Genomic DNA, 23,818 nt, shown 5'->3' on the forward strand with positions numbered 1-23,818 from the left:
TTTGGTCTCTTAATACCTGTTCATAGGTTATGTGTTCAAAATCACACGTTACGGCAAGAGATCTGAGAGACGATACAAAATCATCAATCGGTTCATCTGCAGATTGTTTGCGAGAATAGAAAATAAATCTCTCCATAACAATGTTCTTTTTCTTTCCAAATCTGATTTTTAATTGTTCAGCTGCACATTCATATACATCTTTTTCTCCAGGATTAGTTAAAGCTGGAAGAGTGACGAATTCTTTTAATCCAATTCCCCCAAGGCAATGTTTTAAAAGAGATAACTTCCTCTCAGGTTCACATTCAATGCCATCCATGACCTCAACATAGGCTAGGAAAACAGGTTCCCATATTTCCCACTCCATGGGAGGGTCACCTTTATTAGCCAAAAACGAAGGGGGAGGAACAATTCCACTCATGTTCAAAATGGTTGATGTAAACCAATTATATTGATGTGTAAAAAAAAAAAAAAAAGAAGATCTAAACAAGAGTACTTTAAAATTAAAGGCTGATTGGAACAATACCTTTAATTCAGGTCGAGTTGAGAGACCGTCGTGTAGGATAAGTTCCAGGAAGCAAAACGGCTTTAAAAGTAAAGAAAACGGTGAAAAGGAAACAATCCGATGGAATTTACTCACTCAAGATGGCCGCCGTGGAAATTGCTTTTTCTTTAAAGGAAAACGGCCTTGTTTTGACAGCGTATGACGTGGAGTCACTTCTCACGTTGTTCGCGCATGCGCGCGTGAATGTGCGCGTGCAGTCTGGAACTCGAGCAGGCAGGTAGAGACTCGCGCTGGAAGCTCGCGCTTAACACAACTCTTCACAGCTTGAAAACGGAGTTAAAAGGATTTAAATACCTCCGAAATGGAAGGGCGAGTTATCGGAATTGCTGCAGGAGTCTGCTTGAGCCGCTTGAGTCGATGTAGACATCTGCCGATTTAGTAAGTCAAGACAGAAAATGAAATAAATGTTTTCTCTCTTTTTTTTTTTTTAAATGTTGACGGAATCTTCTGTAAAGTGAAGAAAAGTCCTTTTTCCCTCGTCGCCAGTGTAGGAAAGACTGGAGGACTCAAGGAGTAGATGTAGCAGGAGTTTATTGGAAACACGTCTCAGCAAGTCCTGTGTATCCGTTTATATGACACAGTTCCAAACACAGATCAGAACATACACATTCAAAAGATGCAGTAAGAAGCATGTGCACAACAGCAATAGATTGCCACGAGATGTCACAGGGAAAGCCACGTGTCATCTCGTGGTCATAGATAATAAACAGTAAGTGCAGTATACAACAATATCACGGCGAATATATCCCAAATCCGAGGGTATGGGATTTAATCGGGTGCCTATAATAACACAGTCCCATCCTGGGAACTCATCACGGGTTTAAAGGAAGCATTATCTGTTTGTAACCCTCGGCCATTTAAGACCAAAAGTACATAAGGTTATGTTCTATTTTTCATTTTTTTCATACATAAGCAGAGAGAAAAATGGAAGCCATGCTGGTGAGGTGGAGTGCTTAAATGTATTGTGGATTATGGCTAAAAGGAGGCCTGAACTATGTTTTAAAATGACTTACTATTGCAGCTTCTTCGAATAATTTTACTGAACGACCGAAATTATTTTATTGCAGAATTTCCCAAACAAACAGGTAAGGGCCTTAGGGTTATACAGGTAGTTCTGAAGAGGAGCTCACAAAATATTCTAGTGCCCAGGACGTGTCACAGCAGCAAGTGGCATTAGTCGGGCGTGTACTCCCTCAGGGATGTATGACGTTACAACACATACTTTAACAACGCATACCATTACAACGCAATTTTTACAACGCAGGATCATTTACAACGAATGCCTTTACAACCCATGACATTACATCGCAGATGCTATTACAACGCATGTCATTACAACGTAAGTATAGGTAAGTATATAATTTTTTTTTAAATGTAATTAATAAATATTTAATTAATTTAATTTTTTTAATGTAATTTTTTTTGTATTTGTAAATATATATATATTTTTTTACATAGTGTAAGAGTTTAAAAATAATATTCTAACTCCAGGGGGGAGTAATAGTAGGGTAAGTGCTGGATAATGTAGGGGTAAAAATTACTATTCTAACTCCAGGGGGTGTAATAGTAGGGTAAGTGCTGGATAGTGTAGGGGTAAAAAATACTATTCTAACTCCAGGGGGGGTGTAATAGTAGGGTAAGTGCTGGATAGTGTTGGGGTAAAAATTACTATTCTAACTCCAGGGGGGTGTAATAGTAGGATAAGTGCTGGATAGTGTAGGGGTAAAAATTACTATTCTAACTCCAGGGGGGTGTAATAGTAGGGTAAGTGCTGGATAGTGTAGGGGTAAAAATTACTATTCTAACTCCAGGGGGGTGTAATAGTAGGGTAAGTGCTGGATAGTGTAGGGGTAAAAATTACTATTCTAACTCCAGGGAGTGTAATAGTAGGGTAAGTGCTGGATAGTGTAGGGGTAACAATTACTATTCTAACTCCAGGGGGGTGTAATAGTAGGGTAAGTGCTGGATAGTGTAGGGGTAAAAATTACTATTCTAACTCCAGGGGGTTTTAATAGTAGGGTAAGTGCCGGATAGTGTAGGGGTAAAAATTACTATTCTAACTTCAGGGGGGTGTAATAGTAGGGTAAGTGCTGGATAGTGTAGGGGTAAAAATTACTATTCTAACTAAATGGGGTGTAATAGTAGGGTAAGTGCTGGATAGTGTAGGGGTAAAAATTACTTATTTTTTTATTTTTAGAACTTTTTTAAAATTAATATTAAAATTATTTAAATTTATTTAATTTATTTAAAGTACTTTTTTATTAATAATTATTTTTATTGTTTATATTTATTAAATTATTTAAATTTAATTAATTAAATAATTTTTTTAAATTAAATAAATGTTTTAATAAAATGATATACTTACCTATACTTTGTAATGACATGCGTTGTATGGCCAATATGGTGAATATCCTCTAAGGGCACAAAACTGTTAACCTCCAAGGACTAATCCTTCCATCCCTCCAGAATTTACAGAGGAGTTGGGGTAAATAGTGGGTCCAAAAGACCATAAATAAACGTTGTTAAATAATGACAGAGGTCCAACTCAAGAAATTTGAGAATTGCAAAATGAATATAGATTGCAAATGCAAGAATTTGCTTTAAGTATATGTATCTTCACCCCGGATTTCTCATTGTCCAACACATTATAGGTATTGTATGTATTGTATGGAAAAAACAAAAGAGCTTATTAACACTAACACTGTTATAATGAGTCTCTTCTCAATATAAGGCGTAAAAACACTCAGGAAAGGCTGATTTGGATAAGACGATACACAAGTGGGAACAAGCAGTTCTAGATCTTACTAGAGCAGAACTCTTGCGATTTCTCTTTAAGATGCATACCTCACTATGTGGAGTAAATGTGAGATGCTTATTATAATTCTCATATTTAAGCGAATTATACGCTGGTCAAAATACACACTTGGTTCGCAAAACCAGTCAGTTGTAATTGGTGCCGGATTCCCATTAGGAACATATGTCAGTGTAGTACCCTCACCTGTAAGCTTTTTTTGGGGGGGGGGGGGCGGGGGCGGAATTGTACAGATTATGCAGCACAAGATAAAGGAAAGAATGTAAAGAAATGCTACTACTGTATTAATAAGAAACATGGTCCAAGCTATGTTGGCTTGGAAATGGAAGAAAATTGTAATTTTTTTGGAGACCCTAGCAGCAAGGTGAATAATAGCAAAACAATGGAAAGATGAAATCCCAGTCCAACTTAAAGAATGGAAGAATGATATCTGCAACATCGTGGAAATGGAGAGATGCCACTTGAAGAAACTGAGACAACTAAATAAGATAGAAGTGTGCGGCTGAAATGTTTGAATCAGAATATTGGACGGCCGGTGAAATCTGCTGATCAAATACTATGCATGCACAAAATTGACTGAAAATCTAAACGGATATTATACACCTTTTCCTTCTTCCGTCACCATCCACTCCCACCGCACCCCCTTCTTGCCCATACCATTGCTTAGGCAAAAGGAACAAATAATGGACGGAATACTGAACAGTGCAAACATTCACCCCCAGTCATAAAGATCGGGGTTCACCACACCACCTCAGGTTGGATCCAGCCATATGCAAATCAGTCTTGACCCTGATCCTCATGGGAACAGTCCAGCCCGAACTGTCGAGCCATGTTCTCCCTGGACCGTAAACAAGCATCATGGGACCAGTTTCGGGGCATCACCCCTCATCAAACAGTCTAGCTTGAATCCAGTGGCGCACTAAGTTCAGAAAGACATCTGGGCAAACCCTTCCCACTTCGGGCAACAAAAGCAAAAAGAACAAATGAAGGACGGAATGCTGAACAGTGCAAACATTGACCCTCCCGCCACAAAGACCTGGGGTCAAAGGTAGTAAGAAGATAAAGGCTTGCCACCCCACTTGCTGACTACCAGGTCTGCAGGAGGCTGAGAGCCAACACTCCAGTCTTGTTGCCGAATAACTGTATTGACAAGTGGTTCTGTCTGAGCATGTCTCCCTTTTATATGGAAGCTGCTCCCAGGATAATTTCCAGGGATTCTGGCCTTACAAGATCTCACCAGATGCCACAGGATTCAAGATGGCTGCCGCCATTGACCCTGGTAGACTTTGGTCACCTACCTGCTTGGGTTCCAACATGACTAAAGCTACTCTTTGGCCCCCGGTAGCAGCCTTCTATGATGGCTGCGGCTAAAGGGACACAGGGGCCTCTGCAACTCCTTGCTTTTAAAGTCAATGTTTAAAACTAAACTCAGACAACAGAGAGTTACTGATTTTCTCTCCCAATAACAACTTTACCCTTTCTCATGATCTGTTTTTTTAATCAAAGTATCTTGGTACTAGGATAGTTCATGTGAATTAAACAAAATCTTTGTTTTTATTCTGGATGTCAAACTCTTTATGCAGGGTCACATAAATTGCATTGCAAAGAATGGTCAATGGAAACTGCACCCCACACAAACTAAGGACCTGGTACCACCTCAACATCATACTGCAGTCCATAGTTTTATCTTGATTAGACAACGAATTTCTCTACTCACAGACATCTATAAATCAAGCCTTTCACCCCTGAATACAGTCCTGAAAACACTTCTAGATTTACCTCCAACACCTTAAGAAAGTTCCTGAAAACGTACCATCATATAACACTATTTTGCCCCCATGACACCTTGGTGAAATCTTATTGCCAGATACCTCCACCACTGCATAGCTTCCTTTTTTAGATTGCAGTTCTAGTTGCACATTTGTTCTCATGTATTCATTCATTAACTCAATTATATGCAGAATGATTTGCTATACAGTGTATTAGGGAGCCTTCAAAAGACTGCACAAGGGTTGTGAAGACAGACAACTTTAATTGGTGTTGAAAGATAGGAGGAACATCTAGGTAGTCCAGAGATTCCAAAGAGACACTTAAGTCATTTTGGATGGATGAGAGAGTAGCGTGATACATACTGGAAAGCATTCACAAACAAAGGAAAACAAAATAATAAAATTATCATGAGCTGGTACTAAAAATGTTTTTATGTGTCTGCCTGTGGTCCTGGTTGAAAGTTGCCAGCAGTTCCAAAATGTGAGGAAATGGCTTTTTGCGGGTTGAACACCACATTTTATCCCACATTTCGAGTATTAGGTACTGGTGCAATAATTCTGAGAGTGTAACTGAAGCCTGCTAACCAGATCTTGGTGCCAGTGCTCCGACCCTGAAAAGTGCATGTTTTATTGGCTTATACACAATTGGCATAAGTTAAATTACTTATACGTCCCTAATATATGGGAAATTGGGTACCCATGGCTTGTAAATTAAAGTATGTCTCATAGACTTCACCATTTATTGTGCCACTATGAGGGTAATAAAGTAAAACAGTCTCCCAGCCTGCCACTGCAGACTGGTAGAGCAGTTTTAAACTGCTAACTTGACTTTGCCATTTCAGCTAATGATAAAGTTCAGACCTTCCCTTTTATTGTATGTAAGTCACCCCTAAGGTAGACCCGTCGAGCCCTAAGGCAGGATGCAGTATATTAAAAAGTAGTTTTTAGGGCTCATGGCGGTCGGGTTAGTGTTTAGGTCTTGAGGCAGTGTCACAAAAAGTCATCCATTGCGGTTATGAACTCCATATCACTTGTTTATTTCTTAAGGAGTCATATATGGGAATTGCAAACTCTGTAGCACTTGTTTGTGAAGATTCATTCAGAGGTTTATGAAGTCTATTGCACTGTTTACTTCGTAAGAAATTAGCCATATGGATTATATACTATTGCAAATGTCAGTGAAAGTATATCAACACAGAAGTAATGTTGTATGAAACACTAGTACCAAAGAGGTTAGAAAATATGCATGCAATACTAATGAATGCATTAATATCAAAGTTACACACTTAGCTTGAACGCCAAACGAGCACAAAAAGGTATTTCCTAATTTTGAAAGAAGCTCTTGTTGATAAACAGGCTAATTGTAATCCTGATGGGTATTTAGTTACTAAAGCAGGGCTTCATTGTTTTTCAACTCTTAAGAAAGTTGGAATTTCAAATTATAGTAGAAAGTAAAAATACATAGAGGGAAAGCAGGTATGTCTTAGGCAACACTTCCTGTTAAAACCTCCAAGTTCAAACAACACTTATGCTAAGACTCTCCTTTGCTTTTTAAAGAACAGTGCTCTGGTTGTGCAGATTAAGTCCAGCTTTGTAATCAAGCATGTGATAATATCCAGTTCCTCTCTCTTGTCCCATTCCCCTTGCCTCAGGTCTTCCGTCATGTTAGTTGGATGTGGCTTTGGCAAAGTGTGGAAAATATTTTCACTCCTTTCAGATCCGGATATCCAGGTTGGTGCCCCCTTACAATCTACAGGAAGTCAATACTACAACCTTTAGCACTTTGAGCATCCAAAGGATGATTAGCATCAGTATCAATGCCCAATTTATAAACCACATTTGCAAGCGCAGTTGATGAACATATGACCGGGGACCAGAGGTAAGTTTTCCTGCTAGGAATGCTAGTACACATAAAATACTGATTGAGCTTAATAAAATTTGTAAACATCCACCATTGGATAAGGGAGAGGTAGTTGGTCAGGGAAGATAAAGCACATGCTTTGGAAGAAGTCCAGAGGCCAAAGGAAGTTCATGGAATAATTTCCCAAGATATGTGTGGAAGGAGATAGGGTTAAAGCTATTTTCATGTACTACCATGCACCACTGGGTTCTTGGGAAAGGAGTAATAAGTCAAAACGTCAATTTACCTATTTTGGCAAGAACTGTATTATGGGTAGCCCCACAAGTGTCCTGCAGAAACTGTATGATAAAATAGGGGCATTGGTAAACCCTGCATCGTTGAAAGGAAAACTCAGTGAAACTGGTTTGAATGATGTATAAAACTGGCCAAAAACAAGGTAAACATATCTAAGGCATACTCTGAACCAAAATATATGAAAATAGTGTTTGAAAAGCAAGCTATTTTTAAGTGTGGTTTCTCTTTTCCTCAACAGTGCCGGAAGATAAGCTGCTTATCATTGAAGATTATGACCTTAACGTGGTCAGGCTGTGTTTTCAGGTGTTCCTACCTGACGAGCATGGCAACTGTACAATACCACTTGCGCCTGTTGTGTCCAATCCAATTTATGACAACCGTAAGTATTTCAGACTCCTAGTGGACTTTGGGCTTTCCATTCCCACAATCGAGGCATCACACACATTAGGGCTATTCACAAAGGCAATTTGATTTCCCATATATTTTTTTTTTTAACTTACATGACCATCTTGGCTGTTCTGTTACAGGGTTAGCAATGTTGCTTCAGGCACATTTTATACTTTAAAATGTGGGGACGTGCAAGTCCCAATTGTTTAGCTAACCCCACTTGACGGTAGTTGTAGAACAGAAGGAAGCGAAAGAGAAAGGGGGTTAGATACATGTGGGGAAAAGGAGACATGCGACAGGCAGTGAGAATTACATTTCTTAACAGATCCATGTGGCCTCTGTGACACATGCCTTCCTGTGAAGTGATTGGCATCTATGTCGGAAGCGTGCTATCGATACCTTATTTCCCGGGGGTTCGTAAGAGTTCAGGTAAGTGTCCAGCGCTTTCCACATTTCCCTGGATGCTGGTTTCCATGGTGAGTTCCGGAGTGCAATGTTGTCCACGCCTCTGTCGAACCAGCCTTTGTAGGTGGTTTTACTAGTGTCCTTCCAATTGGCTAGGACCATTTTCACTGCCACAGTTAGTAACAGATCAAGTAGGTCTTTGTCAGGTAAGCTTAATGATAAGACAGTTGCATACTGGGATGCACAACCGAACGTCAAACATAGTGAACAAGAGTGGGCCACATTATGGAGCTCGCCCGGAACGGCTATTCTCACTAGGCAGCAGGGATGACGAGATATGCTGGAATTGTAACAGAGAAACCGGGGACTTAGCACACCTAATCCTCCACTGTCCAACACTCAATTCATTCTGGAAGAAAATCTTTGGGTTCATAAATGGTTTGTTTGATTGTACATTAACTAAAGAATTATCGACACTTACCATGTGGAATATGTAAAGTAGCACTCTTGTTTTACACTTTTATGTACATTTACATGACTTTGAAAATTGCAACCGAACATCTAAAACGGGAAAAAATGGTCATAAAATAGAAATATGAATTTACAAATAGTAGAAATAAAAAGGACTGTGCCCTCCCTGCACTTTTACTAATAGGAAGTTGGATGTTTTGAGGAGGATTCACAAAGGCATGCAAAAGTATGTAAGAGAATACTGCTACATCCCTTTTTGAGTTGGCCTCTTTGTTTTTGGCACGAAATGCATATCTGTAGTATTTGCTGATTCTGATATTACAGTGGAGTGAGCGTTGAAGCATCAGGGGAGTGGGAGAACGTAACCATCAGAAGAAGAAGTGATCAGAAGACGATTGAGCAGAATCTAATCTTATCCTTTATATGGCATTGTGAATCAGTAACATTTCCTCACAGAAAGCAATTGAAAAAAAGAATCCAGGCAAATAGGGTACATCAATCAAAGGCAGGAGTTTCTAATAACTGATAACACGTTATCACAAATATGGGTTCTAGTTGTTTAGCAAGGAAACAACAATACATACATCTATAACTACTAGCACACTTTGTAATCATGCTTCCCTGCAGCATTTCCCTCAGATGGACACCTACACTACCATGTACTTCAAAACCCAGGTGTGCAGATTGCACATCTGTTGCACCTGGGAAGGCTTCATTGATCTTCCACTTGTTTAAGTTTGCTCCAGTGTTCCTCCTCGATGGACTTGAGAGAGCGCGTACCCTTGTTTCCTTTTAGCTGTATCTCCAGTGCTGTTGGACCTTTGTCACTCTAAAATGGACTCAATGGAACCCATACTATGGTGTTGCTTAAGCTTTGCCTTCCTGTGGGTTTCACCTCTTTCGTTCCTAGGTATACTTCATAGGTATACGTTGGATGTCTTGTAAGAGGCACCTTCTTCCAGGTTGGTCTTCTGTGGCTGCTCGGTGGAGCCTTTCGCTTGCATGCTAATGCAAGATCCCTCACGCAGGTGGCCAAGCTTACAGACTTGCAGCCTGCTCTTGCCAATGATATCCTTTTATTTGTAAAGGATCCCACCATGAATGTATCCCCTATTAGGGAGTTTCTAAAATGTCGTGAACTGTCAGGCTTGAGCATCAACTTGGGTTAAGGTGGTGATCTGTTAACTCCTGGGACAAAGTGCGGTTACCTAGACTTTTCCTTTCAGTTCTGACCCTACTATCTGGTACCTTGATGTTCGACGTCACCAGGCATCAGTTTAGTTCTCATAGACACCTATGAGGTGTATATGTGATGCACTTTCTGGACGGGTGGAGCACTGGGTTTGTGCCCCTCCCCTCTCTGAAACCTAGAGGATACCACTTCTCCTAGAAATGACTTGCTAAAATGTAACTTATTACTGACAGTCATAATCTGCAAGAGGCATTCACTAAAATAAATTGACACTCAATTATGAACGATCTTTAAGGTATGATAAGTCTTGCAGAACATATTAATGCCCGGTTACTTACCGGTAATCTTCATTACTCTGAGTATAGTCTTCCTCGCCACATGAGTTACAAAGTGAGCTTTAGCTCCACAACAGAACCCTCCAAAGCAAAAAGAAACCACCTCCCACCCCCTCCCAACATGGCCGACCAGTCCCACCTGACCTCTATAAGAGGCGGACCGGCCCAACCAACAGCCTGATCTACCAAGCAAACAATGAAGCCGATAGCCAGACAGGGAGGGGGGGAGGGAACTCATGTGGCGAGGAAGACTATACTCGGAGTAATGAAGATTACCGGTAAGTAACCGGGGCATTACCTCCTCGTAAGTCTTCCTCGCCCCCTGAGTTACAAAGTGAGCAAATACCCAAGCCAACAAGGCTTCATTGACCACCAGAAGAACCACACCACACGGTGATGCAGAGAAACCAACACATGGTTGATGTAGAAGAATGAAAAGAAAACAGGGATCATAGGAAACCTGAAATCAAGACCTCCAGGAAAAGAAGGCCAACCAGGAGTCGCAGCTCCAGTACTCAGAACGGCCCCAGCGAAGTCCCCCCGGGACTGCTAGAGACCCACGGACAAGGCGGGGGACGACCACGCCGAAGTCCGATAAAACTCCACAGAGGAGACATCCATGAGGGGGGCCCAGGGAACAGAGCCACACCCCGCGGACCGACCCTGGACCCCCGCCGGGCCCACCGAACCCAGTGAAGCCCAGGAAAGGGGGACGGCCCGTGTAAGTCAGCGACCCAAGCTGGGAAGAGAGTGTCCGAGGCCCGAACGAACCGGACCCCAAAGACACCAACAGGCCGACCCACCGGGAAAGGGAAGACGGGCGGCTAAGAGAACCCAAAAACCGCTCACCGGACAACCAGCACGGACAAGAGAGGAACCTTGTCGGCAGGAAAAAGGCGGCGAAGACACTTCCCGATCCCGGGACACCAGGGAAGGAACCTCGGGAAGGAAAAAGGGGGACATGCCGGAGGGACAACGGTCCGGCAACACCCGCAAGAAGGGAGGGGAGCGGAGGCACGACCCCCGCATGCCCCTCCGCCCAGCAGACACCACTGCCACCGGGCAGAAAACCACCCAAAAGGTGAGGAACCGCAAAGCCACCGAGGCCAGGGGCACAATGGGCGGACCCTGAAGAGCTCGTAGAACGAGAGAGGGAACTCATACGGAACGCCTCACGAATTTGCGTGTCACCTCTGCGCAGGGGCCCTGCAAATCTCCTCCGTAACGTTCCAAAATCAGTATACGGGCTGTGACCGGCAGAGCGTCCGTGGGCGATGGAGAAACAACCCCGGATCCAAGCGAGCCACCAGGGAAACTAGCCCCTCGAACACCGGACTGTGGAAGACCCGCAAGGCCGCCTACCGGGCCCACCGGGATCCACAGACCGGAAACCAAGACCCGCAAGGGGACCACGGAGGCGGGGACAGCACCAAGCCGACCGCGCCAACGCGAGAAGGACGCCCAGTGCCGGGCACAGGATCCGGCCTGCAGAAGGAGGCGGGCCAGCCGACAAGAGCCGGCCCAACACCGGCGCCGAGAGCGGGGGACCCAACCACGGTACGGGAAGCCCCGGGATCGGCCAGGAGGCTCGACCCGCCAGCTCGCCAAAGGAAAGGGTACCCGGGGCGGGGGACCCAGCCGGGAACTAAAAACCGGAACGCACCACGACTCGCGTGGGGACCACGCGCGGGTGCCAGGCAAAAGATCCACCACGGGATACCTCAACAGCATAGGCAGGAATCGAACCCTGGCCCGAGAGGGTTGTCTGCACCCAAGGTACAAGACTCACCCGTGAGCTATAGCTCCATAGTTAATCACCACTGCCAAGTTCCAAAACAAGGCCACCCTCCAGGAGCACCCCGGCCCTGCCCACGTGAAACCAGCCGAGGACCCGCGATCTCAGAGGGAACCAGGATACCGCCGCTGCCCGACGAAGGACATAATTGGTCGCACCTGGCGGTCACCAAACCCCGCCCTCGAGAGGCGGGAGGAGGGAGGCGCACGTAGCCAACCCCAGCGCGGCAAACCGCCGCGGCCCGTAGGGGCAAAAATGCATGAAGGGAGGCGGCAGCGCACAGCGCCGCGAAAAACCGAGCTGCAGGGGGGGGGGCCCCCGGACCCGGACAGCAGAGCCCCGAGGGCCCGCCGACCTAAGAGGTAGGCCGAGTAGGGAACATAGAGCCGTCCCGGTCCAGAAGTAACGGAAAGCTCCAGCCCGTATGTCCGCATAACAGTGAGACAGAGACTCACTTATCAGGCACAGGAATCCGAAGTGATCGGACTCCGTGGGGCAGACACATGCCCAGTAAACACTCAAAAACCAGATGGCCCTGTGAGGGAACGACCCGGCGTCACACAGCCGAGAGCCGGGAAAACGCCCTCCCCACACGCAGAGCGCCTGCAGACCCACCGCTTTGCCGAAGCGCCGCCGCTTTTGGCAAGGCTACAGCACGTTGCGCCCACTGACATTCCAGAGCCGGCAAATGCAGCCAGCGCACACGTCCACGACTCGTGGGACGAAGCCAGAGCGCAATTCCAGGCGGAATCGTCAGGCAGGAGGCATGTGCCTCCAGTGGCTTGAGGCGAAAAAGGAGCATGAAGAGTCCCAAAACAGGGGAGCAGCATGAGCCCAGGAGTACAAGAAACTCATATACACGATGGCAGTTCAGTAACCTCATGCTGGGCCCAAAAGCCCACAACGTGGCCAGGGCCCCTCAGTAACGACCTGGGGATACAAGGGAATGCCAAACACCCCCCATCCCCGGCCGCCCCCCCCCCCTGTAAACCCCTGGCACGCTAGAGCAGCACCTAACCGGCCCCATAGGACCGGGGGAAGGAAGAGGGGGGGGATTTTTAGGTATAAGGCACCAGAGACCGCTAGAGCAGGTCCACAACCCTAAAACCCCAGGGCCAGCTCACGCCGGCCCATCTTACCTGAACAGCGCTCTGGAGAGAATCGCGCAGAACAAAAAAAACAGGCTGTTGGTTGGGCCGGTCCGCCTCTTATAGAGGTCAGGTGGGACTGGTCGGCCATGTTGGGAGGGGGTGGGAGGTGGTTTCTTTTTGCTTTGGAGGGTTCTGTTGTGGAGCTAAAGCTCACTTTGTAACTCAGGGGGCGAGGAAGACTTACGAGGAGGTAATAGAGACCTGACGATGTCATAGGGTTACCCGCATGTGACGTAACTCGTGTTAGAAGGCTGGAACATTCTAAACATATAAGAAGCAGGAAATAAAAAGAAGTCTTAGATGAAGGAATGCTGATAAATCAGTTATTTGTGGAGTGGTGTTGCGAGCAGCTTTTTAAATGATTTATTAGGGGTTATAGCAATATTTCTGCTCATGTAATTTATTTAAAACGAATATGGGCCCAGCCTATTTACTTGATGCACTTAAGGAATGTCTCATGATGAGTTACAGCTGGTGAAAGGTAAGAAGAAAACAGTCTTTAAACACACAAGCTTGGCTCTATATTATATCAACAAAAAAAGTTTCTGGAATAATAGAAACCCATTAACAATGAGTGCATTCAATTGCTCCAGAGCAAGCAGTAGCGAAGATGGCGTGCTGTTCTCTGGTTACATAGAAATCCGTAGGATTATGGCCAACAGTTACCCTAGTGCCATACCTGTAGCTTATTTTCACATAGAAATGAATACCGTAATTCTGGTTGGTTCTTTGGAAAGATTGAAAGACTAAGTTGATCCTCCAGGGATTCAAACTCATGGTCTTTAAATCACACCAGTTGTCAGCAAATCACTGAGGCATCTGACCAGTGAATGGTGGCCACGAGTGACACGAGCTCACCTACTATTGTAAACAAAGTATAACTTAACATACAAGGTGATTTTCCGAGCTACCTGGATGGTGATTCCTCATTGGAGATGCAGAGGTTTCCAGGGAGAGAGTCCATCAACAGGACAGACAGCCCTCTTTGCAGAAAGCACCTGTTGGGCCTGCCAGCTATAATACTTGCTGCAAGCATAGGTTACTTTAGCTCTGTTGTCGAAATTATAATATCTGCAAACTATCCTTGGTACTGAATGCACATCGCACTTCGTTTTTGCTTGTGAGTTGCCAATGGCAAATAGCTGCAATTATAATATCTGCTGCTAACACAAGTCACTCTAGTTAGATGCTTCAAGTATAGTATTTTCTGCTAGCATAAGGCACCTTAGTAAGCATGATGCACTTTATTTTTTCTATGTAAGGCTTTTATTATACTGTTAAAATCGTCAATAATTAACTCATGATTGGTGGATCTTTCCGAGGTTGTTAAAAGTTTTGTGTATATCTGTTTGTTTCTTTGCTCGTCCTGTTTGTAATGATTTAAATTAATCAACAAATAAACTTACTTACTTACAGTTTGCTTATGGGGTGGCCATCACCAGAAAACATCTGATCTGTTCTCCCCTTAGTACAGTCACCCTTACAAACACAGCATAATGCAAGCAAGGAATAGTGGCAGTGCTTCCCAAGGGTGAGTACTAAACTGCAGCGACATTTAGGGGGCAGCAGAACCCTCACACCCCCTGGACCCAATGCCACTGCACCTGCTGCTCCTCCCTGCCCTTCTGCTACGGTTCCAATGGTGCACTGAAATGATACAGACTTTATTCTGAGCGCTTGCAATGAGACAACGTTCTCGCCAAATGCTCCATATTATTCCCCAGTGCAATGATATGAGCTTCTGAAAGGCAGAATTTGAGCTGAATCTCACAGCAGAGTGAGGGGCTGCAAGATTTACTCGGCACAGCTCCATCCATACAATTTGCGTTGTTTTTACCAGCTGCAGCGTGCCTACAGAGTCACACCTAATGCATTGTGTACCATTTCAGACGGTGGAAGGCCAGTGCAGCTATGGGTGTTTCTATGCGACAGTTCGCCTACTTCACTTCACGCCTGATGTATTATTTTTAGGTCGAGCAGACCTACCCTCAATGCGTGAGCATTGAAGGTGTCTGCTTCAGACCTAATGTTATCCGTATTTGGGAATGTGGATAGCAGGCACACAGCCCCCCCCCCCCCGCCCCCTCCCCTCTTACCTCACCGGAGTCGGGCTCACACCATCTGCCAAGGGAGCCCCGCAGAGCACTCAAGCTCCTCTCCCACTCTACCAAGAAGCGGAGCTCTCCCCATAGGCATGGGGGCCTCGCAGTCTCCCCGCTGGTCTTCACCCGGGCCCCCTCCTGGGACCCGGGACTTCATGCGGCACTTCTCTTCTACGGGCTCGCGCTCGTCCAAACGAAACGAAACTGAAGAGTGGCGCGCATGCGCAGGCAGCCCCCGACCTCCCACTGCTCACAGGCCGGCAAAGAGCTGATGGCAGCGCAGGACTGGTGATTTTAGTGTAATTGTGTGCTTATGTCATTAATTTCGGGGCCCGCTGCTAAAGATGGATTAGCTTTTACTTTCCTGGCAGTCTGTCGCTACCTAAATAAGCACGCGTTCTAGTTGTTAAACTCTTTCCCACGCGTTAGGGAATCCTAAGGGGGTGTGAATATCCAGTCTCCATCCCCAGGGTGCCCCCAGGCAGACAAGCCCCTTCAGGCCTCCACCCACAGACACTTCGCATACAGCAGCAGCGCTCTAATAACCCATAAACATACCAGTGTTCCCCTCCTTTACCTTCCGGCTTGTTTTCGGCAGCCATTTCCCCTCGCGACCGGTACCCCCAAGGCGTGCGCAGGAGCCGCTACACAGCCGCGCGCAGGGCTAGCGTGGTTTCGGAAAAGACATCTGGCTGCATTCGTGGAGAGTTCCGGTTGTTTGGATCTTTCCCAGCATGGATTCAGGAGGGAACATAGCACCGAGTCAGCCCTCACCATCGTGCTTGACAACATCCGCACATGGGTTGATGGGGGACAGACCTCCCTCCTGATCCTCTTAGACCTCACGGCTGCTTTCGATACCCTTTCTCCCTCGGTTTTAACATCTAGACTGAGGGAGATTGGGGTTCGGGGGGCGGCTCTGGGACTCCTTTCCTCTTTTCTCGATCATAGAGAGCAAAGGGTGATGCTGGGTCAGTTTCTATCTCCATCCCTGTCTGTGCAATGTGGGGTCCCCCAAGGGTCAGCGCTTAGTCCTACCCTTTTTAATATCTATGTGACCCCCCTTGCCAGACTTATTAGATCTTATGGGATGGAGGTAGTTTCCTATGTGGACGACACCCAGATCCTTGTCTCTCTCTCCCAGTCAGTTACGTCGACTGCCGCCAACTTTAGATCTCGCATGGAGGCAGTCGGCCAATGGATGATTCACAATTCATTGAAACTGAATGGGGAGAAGACTGAGGTGATGGTGTTTGGAGGAAGGGAAGAGATCTGGTCTGCTGAATGGTGGCCGGATTCATTGGGTGCCTGCCCCGATCCTACCTCTTCAGCTAAAAATCTGGGGGTCATGATCGATCCTATCCTTAGCATGTGCCAACAGGTCAACAGGACTGTATCGACCTGCTGGGGGATCATCCACATTCTAAGGAAAATCAGGCACTACCTCTCTCTACAAGCAAGAAAGCAATTGGCTGTTGCCCTCTTGGGCTCGCGTCTGGACTATTGCAATGCGCTGTATGCTGGACTGAATAAAGGTCAGCTGCAGCGCTTGCAGGTGGTCCAGAACGCAGCAGCCAGATTTGTTCTCGATCTACCCAGACGTGCCTCTGCCACCGCCGCCCGGAAGCAGCTTCACTGGCTCCCCGTTGTGGACCGTATCTTCTTTAAGTCCATGTGTATGGTCTACAAGGCTTTAGCTAAAACCAGCCCCACTGGCATTGGCTCTATCTTGTCCTACTATAATCCGTGCAGGAACCTCCGTTCCTCAAATAGGCTTCTCCTCTCTGTCCCTCGTGTCCGGAAGACCAGATGGGGGGGGTAAGGCTTTTTCCTACCTGGCCCCTAAATGGTGGAATGCTCTCCCTCTTGAAGTAAGGTCTCTCTCCACTCTCCAAGCCTTCAGATCTGCCCTAAAGACCCACCTCTTTGTACGTGCATACCTGTAGTGGTGTTGTGTAATTTTCTGACCTTTTTTGATAGGCGCCTTGACACCTTCGGGTTGAGTCTGCGCAATACAAATTGCATAATTAATAAATAAATAAATAAGGAGTCAACACCTTACCATCCCCACCAACCCGTGTTACAGTTGGCCAGACCGTCTCTGAGACGGACGTCAAGAGAGACCATTCACAATACAATAGAGGAGGCTCTTCCGGCTTTAGTGACGTCATAGAGTTGTCAGAGGGTGAGTATTACCTCCTCAAGCAAGTTTTATTGGTTGGTGGAATTTATTTCTCTCTCCTCCCGCCTCCTTTGAAGAGGGTGGTCAAACGTGTGGTTCGCGCCCACTGACGCATGGATTCCCCGCCCTGCTAACCCCAAACAAATATTCTGAGTGGATGAGGTCTGGGAAGTAACTGTCAAACTGTAGTCCAATCAGAGAGACACATCATAAGAAGGAGATAGCAATCCGAGGCACACATTGGACAACGCGGATATTATTTCTTACGAACCATCAGCCAATGTTTGAAGGTTGTTGGTTTTTACTACGCTTGAGGTGGGTGGCTGGTAGCTGTTAATGGCGTCCCGCGTGATGGGAGCGTGCGTTGGTCTTCTCTTCAGCCAGGGCTACTCGTTCGTGGAGCTCTGGGAGAGGGTAACAGTAGTTTTGACAGGAGCGAAGTCTGCTATCATATGTGTACTTCGTGCATGAAAGACCTGTTTATGTATCGTGCAGGTAGTGAGCGTTCAGACAGCTTACATAATGGGTGTAAACCTCATAGATCCGAAGTCCCACTCAAAACGTGTGCTGATTTTGTAAATAGCAACCTATTTCTTCAAATATAAACGTGTTCTTCCTATTATGCACAGCCCGTTGGCTTCATGTCTTATTTTTTTATATTTCTATAACACACAAGTTCTGAGCTTATTTCTCCTGAGAGCACTTTTCGCAATCTTTTTTTGCTAGCTGAAGCAGTAAGAATTCTCAGTTCTTTTAAGGACTCAGAGGCTAAGATTATTCTTACTCATTCTATACTTTATCTTTTTGTAGCAGCCAATAAACAATCATCATTTCATAAAGCAGCAAATCCTATGATGCTTGCGCAACAAAACTGTGCAAGGCCAAAGTCATTTGGTGTGATGCAGCGGAAGCGTTGGGTATTTTTGTCAGCACACTTATCCACACCAACCACCAGGGCTCGAGTCGCAGGTGTACGTAAATAAAACACATATTGCATTACAAATGCTATAGGGGTCACGTTTGCGAAAGTTAAAACAATTGGCATTGTAAATGACAAAGCTATTTATTTCGCTATTTTTAAAACCAACACATAACTAAAAAATTTGTCATTTACAATACCAATAGCTCAAACTTTCCTAATGCGAGACCTATTGCATTGCAAATGCTTGTTTTTAGGAGTTTCAGCAATCTCCCGCGCGCGCCCTTCTCTCTCCCATTGCAGTGTACACTGGGGACATACAGCACGATTGGAGGGAAAGAAGGATTACCTAAAGTTCAGCCTCATTTGGTCATAAAACGTGATATACAAAGACAGTTTAAAATGTTCTTTAACACGCCTAATGGCAGGAAGAGTTATGGACGCACAGTCAATTAAATAATGTTCCGTTTTTACAGGATCCCCCAACACCGCTGAGCTGCGGATTTGCCGTGTCAACAAGAACTGTGGGAGCGTCCGAGGACAGGAGGAGATATTTTTGCTGTGCGACAAAGTCCAGAAAGGTATGTTGGTTGTTCACCTCCATTTGCCTCATTTATTCCTGAAGTGACACACAGCAAAATGCCAGATCTCTGTAAAAAATGTAGTGATTTCTCCTTACTCTATTTCTTAATTGTTTCTCACATGGGCCCTCACCTTATCCTGACCTTCACCATACCTCTGGAAAAATTTGACCATTTTAGTTTTAGATTAAAAGGCAAAAACTGCAGGCGGCCTGGTGGAATATACTCATATTTATCATTTATTTTGTCACTATTCTGCTTTTTTGCAAACAATATATTTTGCTGGTATTTCATTGTGCAATCAAATATATTTTAGATTGTACTGCATTGTGCAAACAAATATAGCACGTACAGAAAGTGCAAAAACACTGAAGGTATATAGTATTCTATTGAATTGGTATTCATACACATCTTTCCATATCACTCGCAAAGCCTCGAGCACCTTCCGGGTGGGTTGAGTCTATGTTTATTTAGTCCTTCATACCCCTGATGAGGCTGTGAAGTGCTCCGGCTTTTATCGGTTCCCTTGGCGTTTTTTGGAGAGTATGGTTGAAGGGTTGTTGCTTATTGTTTGCCATGTATGGGAAATATTGGGTGAGGTTTGTCCCACATGATGCAAGCACGGTGCGCCTAATGTTATAATCAAGGGGTTCAATGGAGAGTGTGAGACTAGAATAGATGCCATCGCATATGCAGGTGCTTACAAACCTGAGCATGGCCAGCATCAAATGTAGAACCTGCTTCTGACGTGCATCAGTAGGGTTTGCTAGAGGTATTTGAAATGGACTCAGTATCATCAGAAGAGCCATCCCATTGAAGGCACTGTTAAGCCATCACTGGAGTGCTAAATATAGTTAACCCAGGAGTTGCAGACGACACACTCATTGGAGATGCTGTCAAGCCTCCAAAGGAGTGCTGTGTGGCATCCACTCAGGAGGCACTATTAAAATTACAGTTAAAGCGCTATATGGAGTCCACTTACAAGCGATAGAGGCCTGTCCCATTTGAGGCACTATAAGCCATTAGAGCTGTGCTGTATTGAATCGACTCCACAGCCACCGAAGGGCAGCCCATCGGAGGCAATGTTGAACCACCAAGAGAGCGCTTTATGGACTCCACCCAAGTGGGACGGAGGATCGACCCGCTGGAGGCACTGCTACTGCACCAAAGTAGTCATTTATGCATTTCATCCTGGAGGTACAGCGGGCCAGATAATTTGATGCACCCAAGAGAAAGTGGGCGAGGAGGGGAGGCACAGGTGCTGGCCCAAGGCCCAATTCAATTCCTTACCAGGCCAGACAGAAAAGACACTACAGTCAGTCTCTCTTCACCTCTCCGTGCAGGATGAACATTCCAGGCGGAAAGGTTAAGAAGTATTAGGCATGCAGGAAGGGGAGGAGCGACAAAGTCAACATGACGCTCCTGGGTCCAAAGCTAAGGTCAAGGGAGGAGCAGGGATTCTGGCCAGAGTCACATGGTGGGATGAGGACCGCTGAACTTCCAAGGCTGCACATCCCTAGGGGCCAGACGCATTGGTATACATACATGCATTACTAGTTGAGTAAAATAAATATGCAAAATGAAAAAGATCAACGTATTTTAGTCCCAGCACGCATTGCACATGAATAATACTGAACATATGCATTCATTTCAGTTTTTGAAACCATTAATAATAAATATCACGGGCAAAGGGCATTCCGGCCCAGTGCAGATGATATAAATCTGGTGTCTCCAAGCTTTTCTATACTGAGAGCTACTTCGGCTCAAGGAAAATCATCCTGGGCTACTATCAGATTTTGTCAGAGTACAACTATCAGCGTTGTATATTTTGCAAATACTACCATTATGACATTCTCAGCATATCAGTTTCTGAAAAGACATATTTTTGTATCAAATACTATGTTCATTTTGGGCAAACAAATTACATTTCCCAAATTTCTTTTCTGGAAGAACCATGGGTTTTGCCTTTAAAATACCAGTTTTCTGTTTTATCAGTCGGCCCACATACATCATTTTGCATCTTTCATCAAGTACGTGCATGCACAAATGCTTCATATTAACAGAACCTGCTTCAAATGTACTTGATGATCACAGGCCATGAATGCTTTCCATAACGCCTAGGAAACCTCTAATAATGCTCACTATTATATGAGAAGCCCCACTGTGCCAAGCGTGGACACCACAATGTCCAGGATACTTACAAAACAGCAGCGATGGCCAATATCATTCCAGGGATGAAAAATTAGGTCAGACATGCTCATAATGTGCTAATGATGGATGAGATTATGCACCACAAGACCAAGAATGTTCAAAATATGTCAAGGATGACAATTACAATGCAAGGGCCCCTACTATGCCATAAACTGAGACTGGTGTGCCAGAGATGAACCCCAGGAAGATGGGGATCCACATCTTCTTTTTGGGGTCATCGACACCAAGCATAGCATCCAGGGAGCAACAGTGTTCCGCAGGAAGACAAATAATGCCAGACAGACGCTTTTGTCCTTCCTTCTTCATGTTTCTCTCTCTTTTTTCATTCAGATGACATCGAAGTCCGGTTTTTCACAAGCGAGTGGGAAGGTAAAGGGACGTTTTCACAAGCAGACGTGCACCGGCAAGTGGCCATTGTTTTCAAGACCCCTGCATATTACAAGAGTATTACTGAGCCCATCACGGTGAAAATGCAGCTTCGAAGACCATCCGATCAAGAGGTCAGCGAGCCAATCGACTTCAGGTATCTGCCGGATGAAAAAGGTGAGGTACAACAACAGTTCTGCCTTGTTAGAACTAGAATGCTATCAACATTATTGCTTCTGATGTTACATTTATTGTTACCAAGAAGATACCAAAGGTGGCTCTGGAATACTGCATCTTTGTTGTTTCAAGTCTGGTTATGATGAGTCTTAGATGTAGTCTGCCCGATGGTGATTTAAATGGACTGGAATTCACAGGAAGGAGGTATCTCCTATGGGAAGGTCCGGAAAGGCACCTGTATCTTCCATGCATCCAATACCCTGCATCGTACCTCAAAAATCACCCTTCGTTTCTTCTTTTCAACATTTACTTGGACCTCTAGTGCAGCTCCTAGATCTGTCTCAGGAAAGCATCCGATAACTATGTTAATGATACACAAATCCACTTACCCGGAAAGATGTTAAGCGAATCCCACTGACTTCACCACTTGCCTGGTCACCAAGTGTTCCACTTGATGGAGAGCTTTCCTTGCTTGAAAGTGCCAAGGCCAAGATTGTAGTACTGGGAGTAACTATACCCCAAACACCTTCCCTTTGATAGGCCCTCATGCCTGTGCATGCCTCCCCACCCCCCTTCCCCAGCAACTTCACAAAAAGTGAAGAACTTCACCAACTAACGGCAGCATCCAAAGTGTTCATGAAGTGTTTTCGGCATGCGCCGACACGTTCAAAGCACTAGAAACTCTCATAAATGCCAGGACATTGAAGAGACTAGTAGCAGCATCGTACATGATGGTGCACCTGGACACTCCAATTTGTACTTCAAACTCGAGGATAAAATGGAAGAAATGCTTCAGTGCACGCCTTCAGATAAAGTTTAACACTACTGCAGCACCCAAACAGTGATTCTAACGCTGAACCAGGCTTCGAATGATCCACTTCCAGTACCTACATATAATATATCGCACTCCACTTGGCCTTTGCAAGTTGCGTCTACATACACAATCTAAATGTTTAAGATGCTGTGAGACGGAGGGTGACTTTTTGTGTTAGCCTGGAGCTGCCCCTATATATATATATATATATATATATATATATATATATATATATATATATACACATACCTACCTACTGGCGATAGCCAGTGGGTATATATAGTTAGGACCTAGTTACCATAGGAAATTTCGAACATTCTATTGGGAATAACTTTGGCGCCGATTGAGGGATCTGCCTGTAATTTCCCTTAAATTTGCCTCGCTGCGCTCCGCTCCTTCCCTGAAAGTTTTGGGGGGATTCGTCAAGCGGGGGCCGAGAAAAAAGGGGGTCCCAAAACGTGTTTTCCCCATGTTAATTTCTATAGGGACATTCTGACAAGGCTACTGCTCGAACGGCTGAACGGAATTACACAAAACTTGGCAAAATGGTAGGGACAGGTATGCAGTAGTGCCTTTTCTATATTTGGTGAAAATCCCTTCAGTAGTTGTTGAGAAATTGAATTCGAGCAAATTATATATCTATATCCGCTCAACATTCTATTGGGAATAACTTTGGCGCCGATTGAGCAATCTGTGTGTCATTTTCTAGAATTTTGGCCAGCTCTGCTCCTCTCCTTCCCTGAAAGTTTCAGGGGGATTCGTCAAGCGGGGGCCAAAAGGGGGGTCCCAAAACGTGTTTTCCCCATGTTAATTTCCATAGGGACCTTTAGACACGGCTACAGCCCGAACGGCTGAATGGAATTACACCAAACTTGGCAAAATGGTAGGGCCTGGTATGCAGTTGTGCCTTTGCTACGTTTGGTGAAAATCCCTCCAGTAGTTCTTGAGAAAATTGAATTTGAAATTTGTCAAATGGCATTTTCTATGGGACCTTCAGACACGGCTACAGCCCGAACGGCTGAACGGAATTACACCAAACTTGGCAAAATGGTAGGGACAGGTATGCAGTAGTGCCTTTTCTATATTTGGTGAAAATCCCTACAGTAGTTGTTGAGAAAATTTAATTTGAGCAAATTATATATCTATATGCGCTCACCGTACGCGCACCGTACGCGCACCGTACGCGTACGGTACACATACCATACGCGTACGTGCGCGTACCCTTCCGTGCGCGAGCGAGTTTCTGATTGGCTGGCAGTCGACTGTCAACATTCCAAACTGTCCAAACCAGGTAGTGTTGGCCACCATCTTCTTTTTCAGGAGAACTGAGGCACAAGAGAGCCCAAAACAAGAGTTGAAAACACGAAAAGGGGGCAGGGTAGAGGCCCCCCAACCCTCTAGCCCTTCTCAGGGGGTCCCAAAAGGCCCCCCA

At 45.1% G+C, this 23,818-nt stretch overlaps 1 protein-coding gene and 1 non-coding gene across 2 annotated transcripts in view; one reads left to right on the top strand and one right to left on the bottom strand.

Moving 5' to 3' along the window:
• Positions 1-23,818, top strand: part of LOC147659260 (proto-oncogene c-Rel-like) — a 121,194-nt gene that overhangs the window by 53,862 nt on the left and 43,514 nt on the right. The window contains exons 3-5 of the mRNA XM_086951843.1: positions 7,537-7,677; positions 18,714-18,818; positions 21,360-21,572. Of these exons, the coding sequence (XP_086807969.1) occupies positions 7,537-7,677; positions 18,714-18,818; positions 21,360-21,572 (459 nt within the window). The remainder of the gene's footprint in view (positions 1-7,536; positions 7,678-18,713; positions 18,819-21,359; positions 21,573-23,818) is intronic.
• Positions 11,245-11,351, bottom strand: LOC147659261 (U6 spliceosomal RNA). Its single transcript, XR_015307289.1, has one exon. It is a non-coding gene; the product is annotated as a U6 spliceosomal RNA (small nuclear RNA).

The sequence above is a fragment of the Lissotriton vulgaris genome, unplaced genomic scaffold, assembly GCF_964263255.1.
Source record: "Lissotriton vulgaris unplaced genomic scaffold, aLisVul1.2 SCAFFOLD_1047, whole genome shotgun sequence".
Classification (NCBI taxonomy): Eukaryota; Metazoa; Chordata; class Amphibia; order Caudata; family Salamandridae; genus Lissotriton; species Lissotriton vulgaris.